Below are 20,460 nucleotides of genomic sequence, written 5' to 3' on the forward strand. Positions count from 1 at the left end.
AAGCGCATGTGTGGGTGGCGAGCGTGGGGGGGGGGGGACAACCTAATTTTAACAAAGTATGTGCGGTGACAAGATCAGGAGGGAACGTTCCAACCCACCTACCTAACTTCCCTTCCCCTTCCTTTCTCCTCCCCACCCCTTCAACCATCTCTCCTATTTTTTTTTTTTTTAAGTTGCTGCTCTGGAGCAGAAGCAACTTGCGTGCACCGGCCAACTCCCAGCTCGCGGTTCCCTGGCACAGCAGCAAATGGCCGCTGTACCAACCGCTTCCAACCCCACCCCACCCCGACCCCCGGACCGTCTCCTTTTCAGGCCCCGGCACTTAATCACATACTGGGGTTTATGCGCATGGCCAGGCTCGTTTGAAAAATGGCCCAGTGCACGTAAGGCCTGGCCATGCACGTAAACCCTGGGATTTACGCACGCCAGGGTTTAAAAATGTACCCAATAATTAGCTTTTACTTGCATACATGCTATATTAAAAACATCAAAAGTACGTTTGCATTGGATAAATTTCAAACAAATGCACACAGTGGAGTAAACGCATGTATATGGCTCTGTGTAGTAGTGATGTGCATTCGTTTGCAAAGACATAGGAAATGAAGTCAATATTTCCTATTTCAGTGCATTTCGGGAAGCAAAAAAAACGAAAGGAAAATACACAAAATTTTGTGTGGTTTTCCTATTGTTTTTTTGGGGGGGAGGAAGGGCACATCTTACTAAAAAAAACAAACCTTAAACCCACCCCAACCCTTCAAATTTAATTAAATACAACCCCCCCCCCCCCACACACACACACACACACCCTCCCGACCCCCAAGACTTGCCGAAAGACCCTGGTGGTCCAGCAGGGGTCCCGGGAGCGATCTCCTGCTCTCTGGCCATCAGCTGCCAGTAATCAAAATGGCACCGGCTGTCCATTGCTCCTACCATGTGACAGAGGCCGACTAATGGAACTGGTAGCCCCTGTAAAATGGTAAGGGCAAAGGGTCACCAGCACCATTTTGATTACTGGCACCTGACGGCCCGAGAGCAGGAGACCGCTCCTGGGACCCCTGCTGGACCAGCAGGGACTTTCGGAAAGTCTTGGGGGGGTCAGGAGGGTGGGGAGTTGTATTTAATTAAATGTGAAGGGTTGGGGCATCTGTTTTGGTTTTTTTTTTTTTTACACGAAATTGGGATGAAAAAAGTTTTCCAATCCAGGGAGTGGACCAAAATGGCCCCCCCCCGGACCCGAAAACGAACAGCCATGAAAAAAAATGTATGCACACCACTAGTGCGTAGCTATACCATAGTATTTTATAGCCTGCGCATATGATAAGAACATAAGAACATAAGAACATAAGAAAATGCCTTACTGGGTCAGACCAAGGGTCCATCAAGCCCAGCATCCTGTTTCCAACAGTGGCCAATCCAGGCCATAAGAACCTGGCAAGTACCCAAAAACTAAGTCTATTCCATGTAACCATTGCTAATGGCAGTGGCTATTCTCTAAGTGAACTTAATAGCAGGTAATGGACTTCTCCTCCAAGAACTTATCCAATCCTTTTTTAAACACAGCTATACTAACTGCATGAACCACATTCTCTGGCAACAAATTCCAGAGTTTAATTGTGCGTTGGGTAAAAAAGAACTTTCTCCGATTAGTTTTAAATGTGCCCCATGCTAACTTCATGGAGTGTCCCCTAGTCTTTCTACTATCCGAAAGAGTAAATAACCGATTCACATCTACCCGTTCTAGACCTCTCATGATTTTAAACACCTCTATCATATCCCCCCTCAGTCGTCTCTTCTCCAAGCTGAAAAGTCCTAACCTCTTTAGTCTTTCCTCATAGGGGAGTTGTTCCATTCCCCTTATCATTTTGGTAGCCCTTCTCTGTACCTTCTCCATCGCAATTATATCTTTTTTGAGATGCGGCGACCAGAATTGTACACAGTATTCAAGGTGCGGTCTCACCATGGAGCGATACAGAGGCATTATGACATTTTCCGTTTTATTCATCATTCCTTTTCTAATAATTCCCAACATTCTGTTTGCTTTTTTGACTGCCGCAGCACACTGAACCGACGATTTCAATGTGTTATCCACTATGACACCTAGATCTCTTTCTTGGGTTGTAGCACCTAATATGGAACCCAACATCGTGTAATTATAGCATGGGTTATTTTTCCCTATATGCATCACCTTGCACTTATCCACATTAAATTTCATCTGCCATTTGGATGCCCAATTTTCCAGTCTCACAAGGTCTTCCTGGAATTTATCACAATCTGCTTGTGATTTAACTACTCTGAACAATTTTGTGTCATCTGCAAATTTGATTATCTCACTCGTCGTATTTCTTTCCAGATCATTTATAAATATATTGAACAGTAAGGGTCCCAATACAGATCCCTGAGGCACTCCACTGTCCACTCCCTTCCACTGAGAAAATTGCCCATTTAATCCTACTCTCTGTTTCCTGTCTTTTAGCCAGTTTGCAATCCACGAAAGGACCTCGCCACCTATCCCATGACTTTTTACTTTTCCTAGAAGCCTCTCATGAGGAACTTTGTCAAACGCCTTCTGAAAATCCAAGTATACTATATCTACCGGTTCACCTTTATCCACATGTTTATTAACTCCTTCAAAAAAGTGAAGCAGATTTGTGAGGCAAGACTTGCCCTGGGTAAAGCCATGCTGACTTTGTTCCATTAAACCATGTCTTTCTATATGTTCTGTGATTTTGATGTTTAGAACACTTTCCATTATTTTTCCTGGCACTGAAGTCAGGCTAACCGGTCTGTAGTTTCCCGGATCGCCCCTGGAGCCCTTTTTAAATATTGGGGTTACATTTGCTATCCTCCAGTCTTCAGGTACAATGGATGATTTTAATGATAAGTTACAAATTTTTACTAATAGGTTTGAAATTTCATTTTTTAGTTCCTTCAGAACTCTGGGGTGTATACCATCCGGTCCAGGTGATTTACTACTCTTCAGTTTGTCAATCAGGCCTACCACATCTTCTAGGTTCACCGTGATTTGATTCAGTCCATCTGAATCATTACCCATGAAAACCTTCTCCATTACGGGTACCTCCCCAACATCCTCTTTAGTAAACACCGAAGCAAAGAAATCATTTAATCTTTCCGAGATGGCCTTATCTTCTCTAAGTGCCCCTTTAACCCCTCGATCATCTAACGGTCCAACTGACTCCCTCACAGGCTTTCTGCTTCGGATATATTTTAAAAAGTTTTTACTGTGAGTTTTTGCCTCTACAGCCAACTTCTTTTCAAATTCTCTCTTAGCCTGTCTTATCAATGTCTTACATTTAACTTGCCAATGTTTATGCTTTATCCTATTTTCTTCGGTTGGATCCTTCTTCCAATTTTTGAATGAAGATCTTTTGGCTAAAATAGCTTCTTTCACCTCCCCTTTTAACCATGCCGGTAATCGTTTTGCCTTCTTTCCACCTTTCTTAATGTGTGGAATACATCTGGACTGTGCTTCTAGAATGGTATTTTTTAACAATGACCACGCCTCTTGGACATTTTTTACTTTTGTAGCTGCTCCTTTCAGTTTTTTTCTAACAATTTTTCTCATTTTATCAAAGTTTCCCTTTTGAAAGTTTAGCACGAGAGCCTTGGATTTGCACACTGTTCCTTTTCCAGTCATTAAATCAAATTTGATCATATTATGATCACTATTGCCAAGCGGCCCCACCACCGTTACCTCTCTCACCAAGTCCTGTGCTCCACTGAGAATTAGATCTAAAATTGCTCCCTCTCTCGTCGGTTCCTGAACCAATTGCTCCATAAAGCTATCATTTATTCCATCCAGGAACATTATCTCTCTAGCGTGACCCGATGATACATTTACCCAGTCTATATTGGGGTAATTGAAGTCTCCCATTATTACTGCACTACCAATTTGGTTAGCTTCTCTAATTTCTCTTAGCATTTCACTGTCCATCTCACCATCTTGACCAGGTGGACGGTAGTATACCCCTATCACTGTAGTCTTCCCTGATACACAAGGGATTTCTACCCATAAAGATTCAATTTTGTATTTAGTCTCATGCAGGATGTTTATCCTGTTGGACTCTATGCCATCCCGGACATAAAGCGCCACACCTCCTCCCGACTGCTCCTCTCTGTCATTGCGATATAATTTGTACCCCGGTATAGCACTGTCCCATTGGTTATCCTCTTTCCGCCATGTCTCTGAGATGCCAATTAAGTCTATGTCATCATTTACTGCTATATAATGCGCATTTTACTGCATATAATGCGTATATAATGCTATATAATGCGCATTTTCTAAAATACATTTATCCTTTCCCTTCAACATTCACATGTATGTAGACTTACATGTGAATACATGCAATGAATTGAAACAACATATATCAATTGCATTGAACATGAATACTTTTCCTACCTATTTTAAAAATATACTTTCATATATTTTATGCATTCCTGCATGCGGGCCGTATTGCCAATATTCAAAATGAATATTGGCAATATGGCCCACGTGCAGGAGGTCGCTCCCGGACCCCCGCTGGACTTTTGGCAAGCCTCCTGACCCCCCCCTAGCTGGGGGGGTCAGGAGGCTGGGGGGGCCTCCTGAACCCCCCAGCTAGGGGGGTCAGGAGGCGCCCCCTAGCTGGCCAAAAGTCCCTGGGGGTCCAGCGGGGGTCCGGGAGCGATCTCCTGCACTCGTGACGTCGGGTGACAGGAACCAAAATGGCGCCGGCGCTACCTTTGCCCTGTCATATGGTAAGGGCAAAGGGCCACGGCGCCATTTCTTTTAACGCAGCCGTGGCCCGAGAGCAGGAGATCGCGCCGGGACACCCCCCCCCCCCCCCACTGGACCCCAGGTAATTTAAAACATTTTGGGGGCTTCGGGAGGGTGGGGGATTTATTTTAAAGGGTCGGGGTGGGTTTTAGGGTGCCGGTTTTCCCGCCCTCCCCCGATTTATGATATTTTACAATTTAAAAAAAACAAAAACCATGACGATCAGATTTCCCTCCTCCCCCAGCCAAAATCGATCGTTAAGACGATCGATCACCCGATTCACATCCCTAGTAGCTAGGCTTTCCAGAGACTTCTGTTGCTCAGTGATCCACTGGACTAGGCCAGGAATGGACTGCAGGGCTGCGAGCTGAGCCGAGTCACAGTGTGATGACTCCTCCCACGGGGTGGGGCCATGTGGGGAACCACAGCAATAGGCTATACTCAGAGAGCAGACACTGGAGATGGAAAGCTTTATTGTACTGCTGTAGATAGATGGTAATTGTGCAGGAAGAGATGGCACTGAAGTCCAGTAAGGTGCCAATACGTTCAGACAACCTCAGATGGAGAAGTCTCATCCAGATGTACAAAGTTGGTAGTGTTCTACAGAGCGGGATAAGCTGAACCTGGTGGGTGGAAATGGAGAGCTGGATCATAGAGGTACTTACTGAAGAGCAGTGCAGGAATCCTCCTGGTAGATGGTGAAGGTAGGACCCAAGGTCCGTGGTGCAGGATACACTGAGCTAGATAGGCCCTCGAGAAGTGAGTACCTGGAAGCGCAGATGTTCCTGAAAAGAGAAGAGAGACCCCCGAGGAGCGGTTGTCTAATTAATAGTAGAAACCCCGAAGGGTAGTTGGAAGTGAGAGGCCCCCGAGGAGCGAGTGCCCAGAGCTTCTTCAGGAGCGAGAAAGCCCGGAGGGTAGCGAGCAGTCTAAGAGTGCAGCTTAGAAGCGGTCAGAGTAGCTAAACCAAAGTCCTTGCTAACTCGTTCATTAGGAGCAGAGCAGAGGCTTAAACACCCAGAGGTATTGATGCCATGCGGTGGGGACGCCCCCGAGGTTCCCGCCATGACGTGTAGATAAGCGTAGGCAGCGTGCATGCGCGCGTGCCCTAGGAGGCCACGAGAAGGACCATGGCGGACGGGAACGCCCATGCTGAGCTGGAGACTCCGAGGGTTTCGGCACTCGGCACCGGAGGCAGCCATCTTACCCATGGAGGAGGAGAAAGGCAAAAAAGAAGTGAGGCAGAGCGGTCGCAGCTGTCTGCGACCGATGGACGCAACACAACAGAGATTAGCAGGTGTTTTTTAAAATAGCAACTCGTGTGTGTAATTGTTAGTCCTGCCCCTAGAACAACACTTTTTTGTGTGCATGAAAGTAAACATACACATGTATGTTCTACTTTGATAAAATATAGAATACATGAGTAGAGCTACTTACATGTGTATAGGCTCATTTTTACACACATAAACTTTTAAAAATTCACCTAATAGATTTGCCAGCTTGCATGTGTAATTCTACATCTTTTAATTATCTTACGCAATTGATATCAGACTTGTCTATTGTTTATTGTTGGTTAGGCGGGAAGCTCTGAGTGAACTGGGGGAAGTTCTGAGTGAAGAACTAGGAGGATCTCAATGACCTGGAGAAGGACTGGGTGAACTGGTGGAGATTTTGTCAAACTGGGGACTTAAATTGTGTGAGCATGTATTAAAATATACTGACTTCCGCACATAAAAAAGGTTTTACGCAAGCAAAAATTTTTTTAAATAGGAACATATTCAATTTCAATGCATTGAAATAAGCACTTTTAATGAACTGCTGTTTTTCACGTATAACCATACAATATGCGCATATATTTGTGGAAGACATACGTGTATTTTATAATTTGTGTGCAGTTCATATGTGCAGGTTATAAAATACTGACATATATCTCTGTGTTGCTATATTCATGTATATATGGGGCTGAATGGGGTTGTTTGAAAGTTACTCTCTTAGAGGATGTCTGAAAGGTGGTGGCATATACACACATATATATATTTATTTATTTAACAGCTTTTCTATACCAGTATTCGTGTGAACATCATATTGGTTTACATCAAACAAAAGATAGAAATTACATCGAACAGGTGGGGAAAACTGGGGCAGGGAGGGAATGACTAGAAGAGAACAGGCAGAATGAGTTTAACAGTAAACAAGGAGAGCAAAACAAAGAACGATAAAATTCAATATGGCATAAATAGTTAAAATAGTTATCTGAGAATGCATTAAAATGAGGTAGATGAGTCAGAGGCCGAGTAAATCAAATTCGTATATATGGGCATGCGTAGATTTTCAATAGTATTTTCTAAACTATGGTATCATAAAATAAGCTTCTCTGTACCCCACAATATATGTAAGTGTGTATGCTTGCACGCAAATACATACAATGCATTGAAAGCATGTATTTTTCCTACCTATTTTAATAATAAACACATATTTTATGTATGAAAATAAAGTAGGATTTACTCATGTAAATCAGTATATTTTAAAACATTCCCCTTATTAAATAATCTTATTGTGCTCCTGGGATTAGCATGAGAGCGGAGTAGAGAAATGGAGCCTGCCATTGACCAAGAAAAGAGGTTCCCTGCCTCCATCGAGCAGAGCAAATAAAGTTTTGCAGCTCACTTGCAGTCCCTGTGGTGATTCACTATCTGGGATGGGACCTACTCAGGGCGAGCAGGGGGTCATGCCAGAGGCAATTCCTTTCACCAAAATCTGTGGATTTAGAACTTGCCAGGGATTCCCTGAAACAAAAACAAAAAAAGCTGCAGTGCTACGAGATGCTTGACGGGGCTTTTGTGGAAAGGTCTTGGGACATGTTGATGAGAACGGCTGAAACGGTACTAGGTTATGTTACTTGATGTTTGTTGTTAGACGTTTTCTCCTTTCCAAGAGCTTGTGTTATTTATTTATCTTTGTTAGGATAGCAACTTGGTAGAGAGGGGAACAAATCCTGGATGAATATCTAAACTGTTTTCTCTTTCTCAGGTCCTGTTTCTCTCTCTCATTCATTCTTTTTTACTTGCTTATTCAAGTATGGCACTTCCTGGGGGCATGGTGCCTGTACACACTCAAATCATACTCCATGCTCCTAATTAGGGAGCTTTTGAATGTAGTAGTAACTTGGGGGATTGGGAAGGGAAGTGGGGGGCTGGGGGGAAAGGGAAAGGGAAAGGGAGTAGAAGGGAACTTGCACAATCTTAAAGGGGTTACATGCTCGAAGAGTGAAATGTAGATGAGTCCCCGAGTAAAAGGGGGGTCCTGTACCCATTATAGAAAAGAAGATACTTTTGCTTATGTTGGGGGTCCAGGCTGGGGGGCCCACAACAAACAATTGTGGGACGTTCTGAGTCCATACATGTGTTATTTGAACAATGGATGATAATATATGTCTGGTCTTCTTAATTGTCAATGGTCTTGGCAGCCCTGCTAAAAGAACCAAGGTTTTGCAAGTGCTTAAAAGATCTAAAGCAGATATAGCTTGCATCAAAGAAATGCATCTAATAGATATAGAAAGTAAAAAATTATGGCGTGAGTGGTGGAATCTTTACACTGTGCTCCTGCGGTAGGGAAAAAAGCCAGGGTAGCAATATTATTTCATAAGAACCTTGTTGTGAATGCGGGGGACACAGTTGCTTGCTCGAGAGAAAGTGAGCCCTTGAACCACTGTGCAACCTCAGGATGAGACTCAAAAGAAGGCACCGTGGGAGGCGAGCGGTTCGGGCATGGGCTGGGCTTGGATCTTGGAATGTAGCTTGGATCTTGGAACGTAGCTCACTCGGTCCTCCACTGAGCCTGAATGCACAAAGTGAGACCCAACAAGGCAATGCTGGTCTCTGGGGTAGCCCTCCGGCCTCACGATAGCCCTTTCAGACCTGCCACTCGGGAACGGCTTGTGTGACAGGATAGATGAAGGCCGAGGACAGGACATGGCATACATGGAACTCAGACGGAGACTCAGGAGACTTGAAAATGAAGACAAAGACTCTGAGAACTTGGAAGATGAAGTCTCAGAGGATTAGGAACTGGAGACAAAGACTCAGAAGGCTTGAGACTGGAGATGAAGACTTGGAGGATTTGGAACTGGAGATGAAGACTCAGAGAACCTGGAACTGGAGATGAAGAGTCAGGAACAAGAGGAGTCCAGCCTCTCAGGGCACTGCAACTCAGCGCGCCCTACACAGCCCCCCATGGGCTGGTCTCGGACCACACTGTCCCACTGCACACCCTACACAACCTGCCACAGGTTGGTCATGGACCACGTGGGGAGCAGGACCATGTGGGGAGCAGGACAGGCTCAGGATTGAGACTCAGAGGAGAACACGAATCAGGAACAAAGAACTAGGCTTGGAACAAGAAACAAGGAGATCTGCTGGCTGGACAAGTTCCATGAGCCTGGAACTAGGAAGATGAACAGGAATTCAAGACTTGACTTGGAACTTGGAACTCAGAACTCTGAAACAAGGAAAGACTCCGAGGACTTGATCCAGCAAAGATGGACTTGGAAACAGGCCCTGTGCCAGGAAGCACCCTACACAGCTACCTGTGGTAGGTCACGAACCACAACGCTGGCATGCCTGGAGGGAAAGACAAGGGAGAATCCAGAAGGCTGATCTTGGAACAAGGACCGGAACATCAGAAGCTTGATTGAAGAGTCGGATGAGAGGAAGATTCAGAAGACTGGATGAGCAACCAATAGTAGACCAGGAACACAGAACAAGCAATATGACAGAACTCCGAAGGGATGACGAAGCCAGGAACAGGACTAGAACAGGAACAAGAGGATCTGGAACATCCAACGACAAACATGAAGACCTTCCAAACAGAGTAAAGACCACGGAAAACCTTGAAGGGAAACACACCATGGATGACCATGAACTACCTTGCAAAGGAGCTGAGGAAGTGGAGAAGAGCCCTTTTATAGGGCTATAAGAGCAATGAGGGATGACATCATGAGTTGGAGCCATGGGGCTTTTCCCGCTGCTGGCCCTTTAAATATTGAAGAGAGGTGCATGCGCACATCTATGCAAGAGCTTGGGGACAGGCAGAGGAGCAGCAGCAGCAGCGACATCACTGCCGCAAAGAAGTGGAACACAGTGGTGGTAGGAGGTGGAACACAGCAGCAGCACTCCATGCCACAGAGAGCAGTGACTGCGGCGGCTCCTCATATGAGACCATCACTTTGGTGTGAATATTTTTGGACTCAATGCAAGATTGTTCTGCCCTGAGGTAGCCTAGCAGGCAAAACAATTGGCCAGCGTTGATGGTTTATGTCTGGACAGTTCAAATTTTGTAAGGGCACTGCAGAGGACTGTCATATAAAAGAAAAGCAGCAGTTTGTGTTTGGACTGTGTAAGCATTTGAAGGGGAATGCATGGGTCTGTCTTTTTAAAACATCAGCCCCTTTTTAAGAAAAGTAAAAAGAAAAAAAAAAGTTTTTGAATTGTGAAGACAAGTTTTTGGATTGGTTTAATGAATATATATATGAGATGTCAAGGGTAACAAGAAGATAATAAAATTAAATGAGCATTGTTTGGAGATTATGGGAAGGATGGAGGTTTTTGACCAATGATTATGATAAGTTATGACATATTCGGTTCACGTAATAAGATATGTCCATATCTCTGACGTCTTTTCCTCCTATCTTACATTTACATGACGTCCAGATATAATATACAATAGTAATTTTTGAGTGGAGGTTTTATTTTTGGGATTTATTTCTTCTTTCACTAGTCTTTCTTTTGGGTTTGAGTATTCACTTATCAGTGACCAAATTAGAATATAATTCCACCCTTGCCAGTCTGCAGGCTTGTTTACACCAGCAGGCACAAAGGATGCTCCAATATTCTTAGCACACATTTTTCAAATATGGAAATAAGGCATGTAAACTTCTCACTAATGTGGTGAGGGTTAGTCAAGGCAAAACATATAAGACAAATTGGGGACCCGACAAGGCATGTGGGCTATTTCACATCTGGACATCTATGAGACCTTAAGACATTTCTATGAAACTTATGATGACAGAACTGGGGGCACAGATGAGGAAGATTCTTTCTTCTAAAATCTGTCTATCCCACAGGTTACTAAACAATAATTGGCATTTTTAAACAGACCAATTCAATCTTCTGAGATTCTTTTTTTTATCATTTTTTATTTATACATTTCCATAATTATAACAACCATTCATTATTATAATGTATACAGATATTTGCAAAATATTCAATAGTAACAACATTTTTTTCCAATATGATCAATTATCTGTGACTGTTACCAAGAAATCCAGATATAGCTAATTCTAAACTAAGCGATTTCAAAGGAAATAAAAGAAAAAAAAAACTATAAGGGGAAGTTAATATAATCCCCTCACAGGCAATCAGAGAAAACAGCTTATTACATTTCTGCTCCTAAACCACTTCTGTGTTCAGTGGGGGATGGGATTCCAAAAATACCTGGAGTTGGCTAACATCATAAAACACATACTTATGTTCCAGATAGCTCACTTCACATCTGCAAGGAAATTTTAAAAGAAATCTAGCTCCTCTAGCAATCGCTTCTAGTCTCAATTTCAAGAACTCCTTTCTTCTAATTTGGGTTTCTCTTGCTAAATCTGGATATATCCATATTTGTTGCCCATGAAACTTTTGTAACCTGTGTTTTAAGAACAATCGCAACATAGTATCTCTCTCAGCTGGAAATATAAAGGTAACAATAAGAGTTTCTCTGGATTGTATATCTGTATATATTGAGGCCTCTAGAGCCCCAGTCAGGTTCATAGTACTCTCAGGCTGCAAAATTCTCTCCTGATCAATTGTTCTGGCTTTTATGGGTAAATAATAGAGATGTGAATCGTGTGATTGATCGTCTTAACGATCGATTTCGGCTGGGGGTGGGAGGGAATCGGATCGTCGCAGTTTTGTTTTTGTAAATATCGTGTAAATCGTAAATCGGGGGAGGGCGGGAAAACCAGCACACTAAGACATCCCTAAAACCCACCCCGACCCTTTAAAATAAATCCCCCACCCTCCCGAACCCCCCCAAAATGCCTTAAATTACCTGGGGTCCAGAGCGGGGGTCCCGGTGTGATCTTTTACTCTCGGGCCTGCGGTGCGTTGTAGAAATGGCGCCGGCGCTACCTTTGCCCTGTCATATGACAGGGCAAAGGAGCGTCGGAGTGACGCGGCGTCACGTGATTCCCCGCGGGTTCGCTCCGGGACCCTCGTTCGACCCAAAAGGAACTTTTGGCCAGCTTGGGGGTGTCAGGAGGCCCCCCCAAACTGGCCAAAAGTTCCTTTTGGGTTGAACGAGGGTCCCGGAGCGAACCCACGGGGAATCACTTGATGTCGGCGCCACGTCGGAGTGACGCGGTGTTACGTGATTCCCCGCGGGTTCGCTCCGGGACCCTCGTTCGACCCAAAAGGAACTTTTGGCCAGCTTGGGGGGGCCTCCTGACACCCCCAAGCTGGCCAAAAGTTCCTTTTGGGTCGAACGAGGGTCCCGGAGCGAACCCGCGGGGAATCACGTGACACCGCGTCACTCCGACGTGGCGCCGACATCACGTGCTCCTCGCAAAGGAGTTCAGAAATGGCAGAAATGGCATCCTGACTCCTCGCTGGACCACCAGGGAGTTGTGGTAAGTCTTTGGGGGGGGGGATTAAGGAAGGTGAGGGGTTTAAATTTTTATTTTGGATCAACAATCGCGATTTCCAATGTATTCAACATAGCTATGTTGAATAAGTTGGAAATCCAATTGTTTTCGCCTCATCACTTTTTTAAGTTAAAAAAAAAAAGTAGCATTTTACATGTAAGTTCAAAACGAATGCACACCCCTAAAGAGTAGTAAATCACCTGGACCGGATGGTATACACCCCAGAGTTCTGAAGGAACTAAAAAATGAAATTTCAGACTATTAGTAAAAATTTGTAACCTATCATTAAAATCATCCATTGTACCTGAAGACTGGAAGATAGCAAATGTAACCCCAATATTTGAAAAGGGCTCCAGGGGTGATCTAGGAAACTACAGACCAGTTAGCCTGACTTCAGTGCCAGGAAAAATAGTGGAAAGTGTTGTAAACATCAAAATCACAGAACATATAGAAAGACATGGTTTAATGGAACAAAGTTAGCATGGCTTTACCCAGGGCAAGTCTTGCCTCACAAATTTGCTTCACTTTTTTGAAGGAGTTAATAAACATGTGGATAAAGGTAAACCGGTAGATGTAGTATACTTGGATTTTCAGAAGGCGTTTGACAAAGTTCCTCATGAGAGGCTTCTAGGAAAAGTAAAAAGTCATGGGATAGGTGGTGATGTCCTTTCGTGGATTGCAAACTGGCTAAAAGGCAGGAAACAGAGAGTAGGATTAAATGGACAATTTTCTCAGTGGAAGGGAGTGGGCAGTGGAGTGCCTCAGGGATCTGTATTGGGACCCTTACTTTTCAATATATTTATAAATGATCTGGAAAGAAATACGAGTGAGATAATCAAATTTGCAGATGACACAAAATTGTTCAGAGTAGTTAAATCACAAGCAGATTGTGATAAATTGCAGGAAGACCTTGTGAGACTGGAAAATTGGGCATCCAAATGGCAGATGAAATTTATTAATGTGGATAAGTGCAAGGTGATGCATATAGGGAAAAATAACCCATGTTATAATTACTAGGGATGTGAATCGGGCTTCGGACGTTTGAAAATATCGGCGATATTTTCAAAATCGTCAGAAATCGGGGCTCCCCCGAAACGATAGGAAAACCCCACGATATTGATCGTGGGGGTTCTCTTATCGTTTTGGGGGAGGGCGGGAAAAACGGCACACAAAAATAACCCCTAAACCCACCCCGACCCTTGAAAACTAATCCTTTTGCTTCCCCCACCCTCCCAACCCCCCAAAAAACATTTTACAGGTAACTGGTGGTCCAGTGGGGGTCCCGGGAGCGATCTCCTGCTCCCGGGCCATCAGCTGCCACTAATCAAAATGGCGCCGATGGCCCTTTGCCCTTACCATGTGACAGGGTATCCGTGCCATTGGCCGGCCCCTGTCACATGGTAGGAGCACTGGATGGCCCGCACCATTTTTAAAGATGGCGCTGGCCACTAACAATATACAATACTGTTTCAAACATTTAATTAATATTACTGAAAATGTAGATTTGAAAGAATTGCAATTCAAATGTATTTGGCAATTGTTTTACTCCCCAGTAAGGGCTTATCAGGCTAAACTGTGTGCCACTCCAAAATGTGCTAAATGTAAAGCCCCTTCCAGTGACTTCTTACAAGGATTCTGGACTTGCCCAAATGTTATGTTCTTCTGGAAGGCAGTAAGAACTTGTTGCTCCTCAATTTTGGGGGTTACACTGACTGATGACATCTGAACTTGGTTTCTTGGACTTTATAAAGAGTAGAAACTTGTTATTCACAAAAGTCAAAAAACGTTTTTAGATAAAGCAGGCTTGATAGCCAAGAAAATGATACTAGAAGTTTGGATAGGCCAGGAAACCCGAGTATGAAACAATGGGAGCATAGAATGCTCAAACTATTAACACTCGAGTACCTATTGGCTAAATCTCTACCTCCAACCAAAAGAGAAGCCGCCTTCAAGATCTGGCAACCATATATTGCCAGCCTACTTCAGGTGGTAAAGGAGACAATTGCATCTCTATGAATCAATGATTGCTTCTCTTTGCCAAATGCGAGGATCTAACACATTCTTTCTTTACCATCTCCAGTCCATAAGAACTCTAACATATACCTTGCCATGGCATTGATGTTCTAACTCTATAATATGTTAACCCCTTTCTACTAGGTAAAAAAAGGGGAGAGGGAAGGGTAATGACGAAGTTGTGTTGTCCCAGTGCTCTTTTAATGTTTCTGTGATGTTTGTTAAGGATACCTATTGAACTTGTGTTTTCAATTTGTTGTTCGGTATGCTTCCTGTAAAAATCCAATCAAAATATAGATATTTTTTAAAAAAATTCCCATGCAACTGACAACTTTATCAAATATTCATCCAGTTCACCCAGTCTTTCTCCTGCTTCTTCAGCCTGAGCTCCCAAGTTCACTCAGATCTTCCTCCTTGCCAATAGTAGATAATAAACACATTTAATATCACTTACGCAAGATAGTTGGCAGGTGAAAAATTACACAAGTAAATTGGCAAATCTATGTGTTTGTCTTTTAAAATAGCAACTTGGACACATAAATATTGGCTCTGTCCCATAACACTCCTAGGCTGCCCCCTTTTTATGCAGGTCTATTCACGTGTGAAAGCAAAAATACGCATGTTTGTTTATAAAATAGCATGTACAAGAACAGATGCTACTTACATGCATATGTGCTCATTTTTATGAATGCAGCGCTTTGAAAATTCACCGCTTAGAGTACATAGTAAGCATGCCATGGAGGATTCATGCCACCGTACTTGCTGCCATACAGTCAGTATTTTGGGTTGTTGATGTCACTGTACTTGCTACCATACACCACACTCTGGGGCAGATTTTATAAATCTGCGCACACGCGTACTTTTGTTCGCGCACCAGGCGCGAACAAGAGTACGCGGGATTTCAATAGATACGCGCATAGCCGCGTGTATCCATTAAAATCCGGGGTCGGCGCGCACAAGGCTGCCCAAAATCGGCAGCCTGTGCGTGCCGAGCCGCGCAGCCTGCCTCCATTCCCTTTGAGGCCGCTCCGAAATCAGAGCGGCCTCAGAGGGAACTTTCCTTCACCCTCCCCCCACCTTCCCCTCCCCTCCCTTCCCCTACCTAACCCACCGCCTGGCCCTATCTAAACCTCCCCCCTACATCTATCACGAAAGTTACGCCTGCTTGAAGCAGGCGTAACTTTGCGCGCGCCGGGCCGGCTGCCGCACTCCATGTTTCGGTCTGGGGGCTGGTCCAGGGGCTGCTGTCACGCCCCCGGAACACCCCCGGGCCGGAACACCAGCCCCAGAATGCCCCCGAAATGCCGCATCACTCCAGACACCCCCCAAAACGCTGCATCACTCCCGACACGCCCCTCCATGAAAGTCCCGGGACACGCCCCCAACACGCCCCTCCACGCCCCTCCATGCAAGTCCCGGGACTTACGCGCATCCCAGGGCTTGCGCGTGCAGGGGGGGTTTGGGGTAGGTTTTCGGGGGTACACGCGTATCTTACGCGCATACCCCTTTGAAAATCTACCCCTCTATGAGGATAACTTTCAAAATTGCTCGTGAGCGCCCAACTAAGCATGCAAATGGGTGCATGCCAAGTTGCTACTGTATTTCATAACCTGCATGGATACAATATGGGCAGGTTATAAAATACGAGTACTTATGCATGCACATATGCTCATGCATGCAAAAACTACCAGACTTATCTGGATATGAAAATAGCTGGCAAAGGTGTTACTTAGCCCGATAAGTTGGAATTTAGTCGGATGCATGTATGTAGATAACATACCCGCATATTTCTACTTACAGTTTACATAAATACTTATATATTTCTACTTACAGATTTTGCTCACATTAATTAAATGCATTTACTTCCCCGTAAATCAGCTTTTACATGTGTAAGTCAGGTGATTTTATATGGGTGCAACAATGAAATAACCCGTTTTATCAATTAGTGTACCAGTTTACCTAGTCCATCTGCAGCTCATGAAGACCCTCCTGGCTTTTCAGCCTGAAGCACTGCCCCCCCCCCCCCCATTTCATCCAGACCCCCCAGCAAGTCATTTTTTCACTTTTAAGATGTTTATGATCACTTACACCAGACATTGAGCAGGAGTAAACATACACAAGTAAAAGACTTATGCTCGTCACTTTTCAGATTGCAAAATAACAACTGTATATATTGGCCCCTCCCAGAATGCCCCTGGCCTACCCCTTTTTTGCACAGGCAAATTTGCTTGTGGATCCTGATTTATGCAGGTATATTGTGGGTTTTTTTTAAAAAGTGATTTCACGTATATGCTATTTTATGTACACAAGTACCTATATGCCATAAGAACATAAAATATGTCATACTTGGTCAGACCAAGGGTCCATCAAGCTCAGTATCCTGTCTCCAACAGTTGCCAATGCAAGCCTTTTGGCATTCATGCTCCTCTTCTTCCTGTTATACCCTTTGCTCTGTTCCTCAGGGTGTTCATACCACTGTTGGTGCCCTTTCCCCCTATTTTGGTCTCCTGGGGTGTTCTTCCACTGTTTGTGCTGTTTTGAGTGTTCTTCGTTGCTTTGGGTTGTTCGTCCCACTATTTGTTAGAGCAGAGTTTTCCAAACTTTTCATGTTGGTGACACACTTTTTAGACAAACATAGGGGGTCATTTTCCAAGGAGTTACCGCGGGAGAAAATTCTGCAAATCGCGCTAACAGCCGTTAACACGATTAGCGAATGCAAATTTTTAATTTTGTATTCAGGGGGCGGAGTTGGGGCGGAGCATATGTAAAGTAGGAAAGAGTTATCATGTGCCGCAATTGTTGTTGCCCAGGCAGAGTGTCCATCAAGCTAGTTTGAGAGAACATTGCCCAAATCTCATCTTGGAGTGAGCTTCCTCACTCTGAAGGCCATCAAATCTTCACAAGAGACCACTGTTCTGTTCGTACATCTCTCTCTCTCTCATACTGAAACAGGCTGTCTGGAAACATCGTGAACCGTGATATTTACTGGCAATGTAGCCCAAATTGGGTTAATAGCGCAATTTGCGCTAAGAGCGTGTTGCATAGCTGTTATCGCAATTTGCGATACACATGCTGATTAGCATAAGGTAACACCCCTTTTTGGTATCGCGTGCGATATTGGAAAATGAGGCCCATAATTTCGGGACACAGTAATTCAGTCTACTAGTAAACCAGAGGTTAAAGGTTAAATGAACGAAATGTATTTCGACAATTTATGTATGTTTCCTTAAATATATACATAATAAAATGTTTCACGACACAACCTATCTTGTGAAAACCTCTCATTTATATTAAAAATATATAATATTCCAAGATTAATGTTATTGTTCTAATTTATGAATAACAATAATAAAACAAAATTATTGTGTTATTCAATTTACCTCTTTAATGAGATATATGAGCTTGATGGGATGAACACAGATTTTGAATATTTGGTATTAATATGAAAGTCGAAAGGGTCTTCTGCGTAATTTTAAAAAGCTGGCCAGTTTCACATTATATAATTATTTGATAGCCTCATTCAACTAATTCTACTCATTCTATATGGCTATGAGAGTGAAGACTAGAATTTATAGGAAGGGACAGCCAGCACAAAACCAGCTGGGTAATGTGCACTGAGCTTTATTGAAGCCACAGTAGGATCTAGAAGAAAAAGTAGTAGTAGTAGTTTTACAGTATATTTCAGGTCAAAATTGTCTTTGGATGTATGTAACAACTAGAATCAAAAGAAACTGAAACTGGTTTGTTCCACCAGAGGCATAAATGTACCACAAATCTCTACCCAGAAATTCTAAAAATTGCTTGTGAGTCTTTTATATCTGACATTAAATAGCAGGTTTTATCAGAGTGTTCGCCTAATGTATCTTCAAGAAAATCTGCTTTCCGGAAACAGTTGTATGCATCAATCTTCTGTTATTTTATTTTATTTTTGCCTAGAAAATGCAGGCTAGTGTATGCATAAAAAGATCCAGAGATTAAAACCATAATATTCTTGAAACACATCTCTTTTCAGAGCAAATCAGAACCTCTGAACCCTTGGAGTATTTTAAATTTTACTTAAAAAATTCTATTAATTTTCAAATTATTAAGACTGTGTTCTTCTAAGGCTTTAATTAAATATGCCAAATTAAATGTCTCTTTTCTATAGTATAATGAAGAACTTCACTACGTAGAGCCATGTCTGAATGGAACATTAGTGCAAGCGGACAGAAACAACAAAGAGGTAAGGAACTAAATTGGATAGCAAGGAATATATATGACATGAAAGTCAAAGACACTGCTGACTCCATTAAAGTACCTCCTCCGACCAGACTGAAACACATTTGTCTAAATCATATATTTAGACTCTGAGCTTAAATCTCTTTTAGTTGTTAGAGTAAATGTTCCCCCATGGGCATTCCCATAAGAAATGAATAAGCACTATTATCATTAATTGCAAAATTCTTCATTGTACATTAAACTAGTTTAAATTAAAATGTTAAATATGGGAGTATTTTTGTAACAGCCTACATAGGAAAGTCACCAAACAGACAGATAAGTTACATCTGTTTTCAAAGAGAAATTATGCACATTATGTTTGCTTTGAAAATTATCTCACCAAAACTACCCTTGCACAATTACACCTGCTAATTTGTACACAGAAATATTTTGGGGAAAAAAACACAAATACTTTTGAAAATGGAAAAATATGCATGGAAGATCAAATCCCTTCCTAATCCCATCCCCAGGAATGCCCCGACTCAGTTTGGGAAAATATATGCACATTTGATTACTCTGAGGATAAGCAGGATGGCAGTCCTCACACATAGGTGACATCATCCGATGGAGCCTGGCACGAAAAACGTATGTCAAAATTTCTACAACTTTGACTTAGCCTCTCTGAGCATGTTCCTCGCAGAACCCAGTGTCTCGCAGCAAAAGTTTAGCCTCTCTTTTTTGGCCTTTTCAGAACCTTTTTCTGGTGTTTTTCACATGTTTTGTGATAAGGGATCGCGCAGTCAACACGGGGTTCCCCCAGTTCTCTGTTTAGCATCTCAGTATATGTTTTTTACTTTTTTCGGCAAGTTTCCTTTTCCAGTCAATCCCCTGGTGCAGCAGTGTACTAGTTATTGCCTGCTGGCCATTGACAGCCACCGCTGCCATTGATTTTGACATCACATCCCTTTTCTTTCACAATGACATGTCATTGACTGGTTTTGAGTGATGACCTCTGTTCATGAAGAATATGTCTATTATGGACCCCTGTGCTACATGTGTCCTCTGCCTGTGGGTGTAGCATGACATCCTGGGTTGCAGCAGGTGTGCCCAGATGACTCCAAAGGGATGCTAAGCCCTGTTCACCAAGATGAAATGGCTCTTCAGCCTGGGGAAGACCAATCTAACAGCATCTGCATCAGAGGCATCTACAGCAAAGGCCCTCTGTTATGCTCAGGCTTGTGGACCCTTGGGCCGATGAGAGGATGGTATACCTTGTGGAGGTTCCGTAGGTTCTCTCGTCGGGTGGCGAGGCAGAACAGAAGAGGAGCGCAGTTGACCCTCGGCTCTGGAGGCAGAGACGACTGCAGACAGATGAAGAGGCTAGAAGAGGATCTGGATCTTCACCCCTGGAAGTCTGTGGTCCCCCTAGGAGAAGCCCATAGGGACCCAGACCGCTGGCACTTAGGTGGACCCCGAGGAGTCGCGGTATCAGTGCAAGGGCTGACTGGAGCTTCACCCTGGAAGTCCACGGTCCCCCCAGGAGGAGCCCGTAGGGACCCAGACCGCTGGGACTTAGGCGGGCCCTTGGAGACGGAGTCCAGGAGGGGTCCAAGATCAGGTGCCAGAGTCGTCGATTACAAGGCCGAGGTCACACACCGAGGGATCAACACTAGCCAGTCCGAAGTCACACCAGAGAATCGCTGCTTGCCAAACCGAGTCGCACACCAGAGAAGTACCGAAGCCAATCCAAAGTCAAGAACCGGGAAGATCAAGCTGAAACAGGAACAGG

The 20,460-nt window shown here is 43.7% G+C and overlaps 1 protein-coding gene across 3 annotated transcripts in view; it reads left to right on the plus strand.

Annotated features, from left to right (window-relative positions):
• Nucleotides 1-20,460, plus strand: part of CACNA2D3 (calcium voltage-gated channel auxiliary subunit alpha2delta 3) — a 1,571,161-nt gene that overhangs the window by 796,815 nt on the left and 753,886 nt on the right. For all 3 annotated transcript variants that reach the window (XM_029600901.1, XM_029600903.1, XM_029600904.1), the window contains one exon: nucleotides 18,622-18,696. In XM_029600901.1, coding sequence (XP_029456761.1) covers nucleotides 18,622-18,696 — 75 coding nt within the window. The remainder of the gene's footprint in view (nucleotides 1-18,621; nucleotides 18,697-20,460) is intronic.

This window comes from Rhinatrema bivittatum, chromosome 4 (genome assembly GCF_901001135.1).
Source record: "Rhinatrema bivittatum chromosome 4, aRhiBiv1.1, whole genome shotgun sequence".
Taxonomy (NCBI): domain Eukaryota; kingdom Metazoa; phylum Chordata; class Amphibia; order Gymnophiona; family Rhinatrematidae; genus Rhinatrema; species Rhinatrema bivittatum.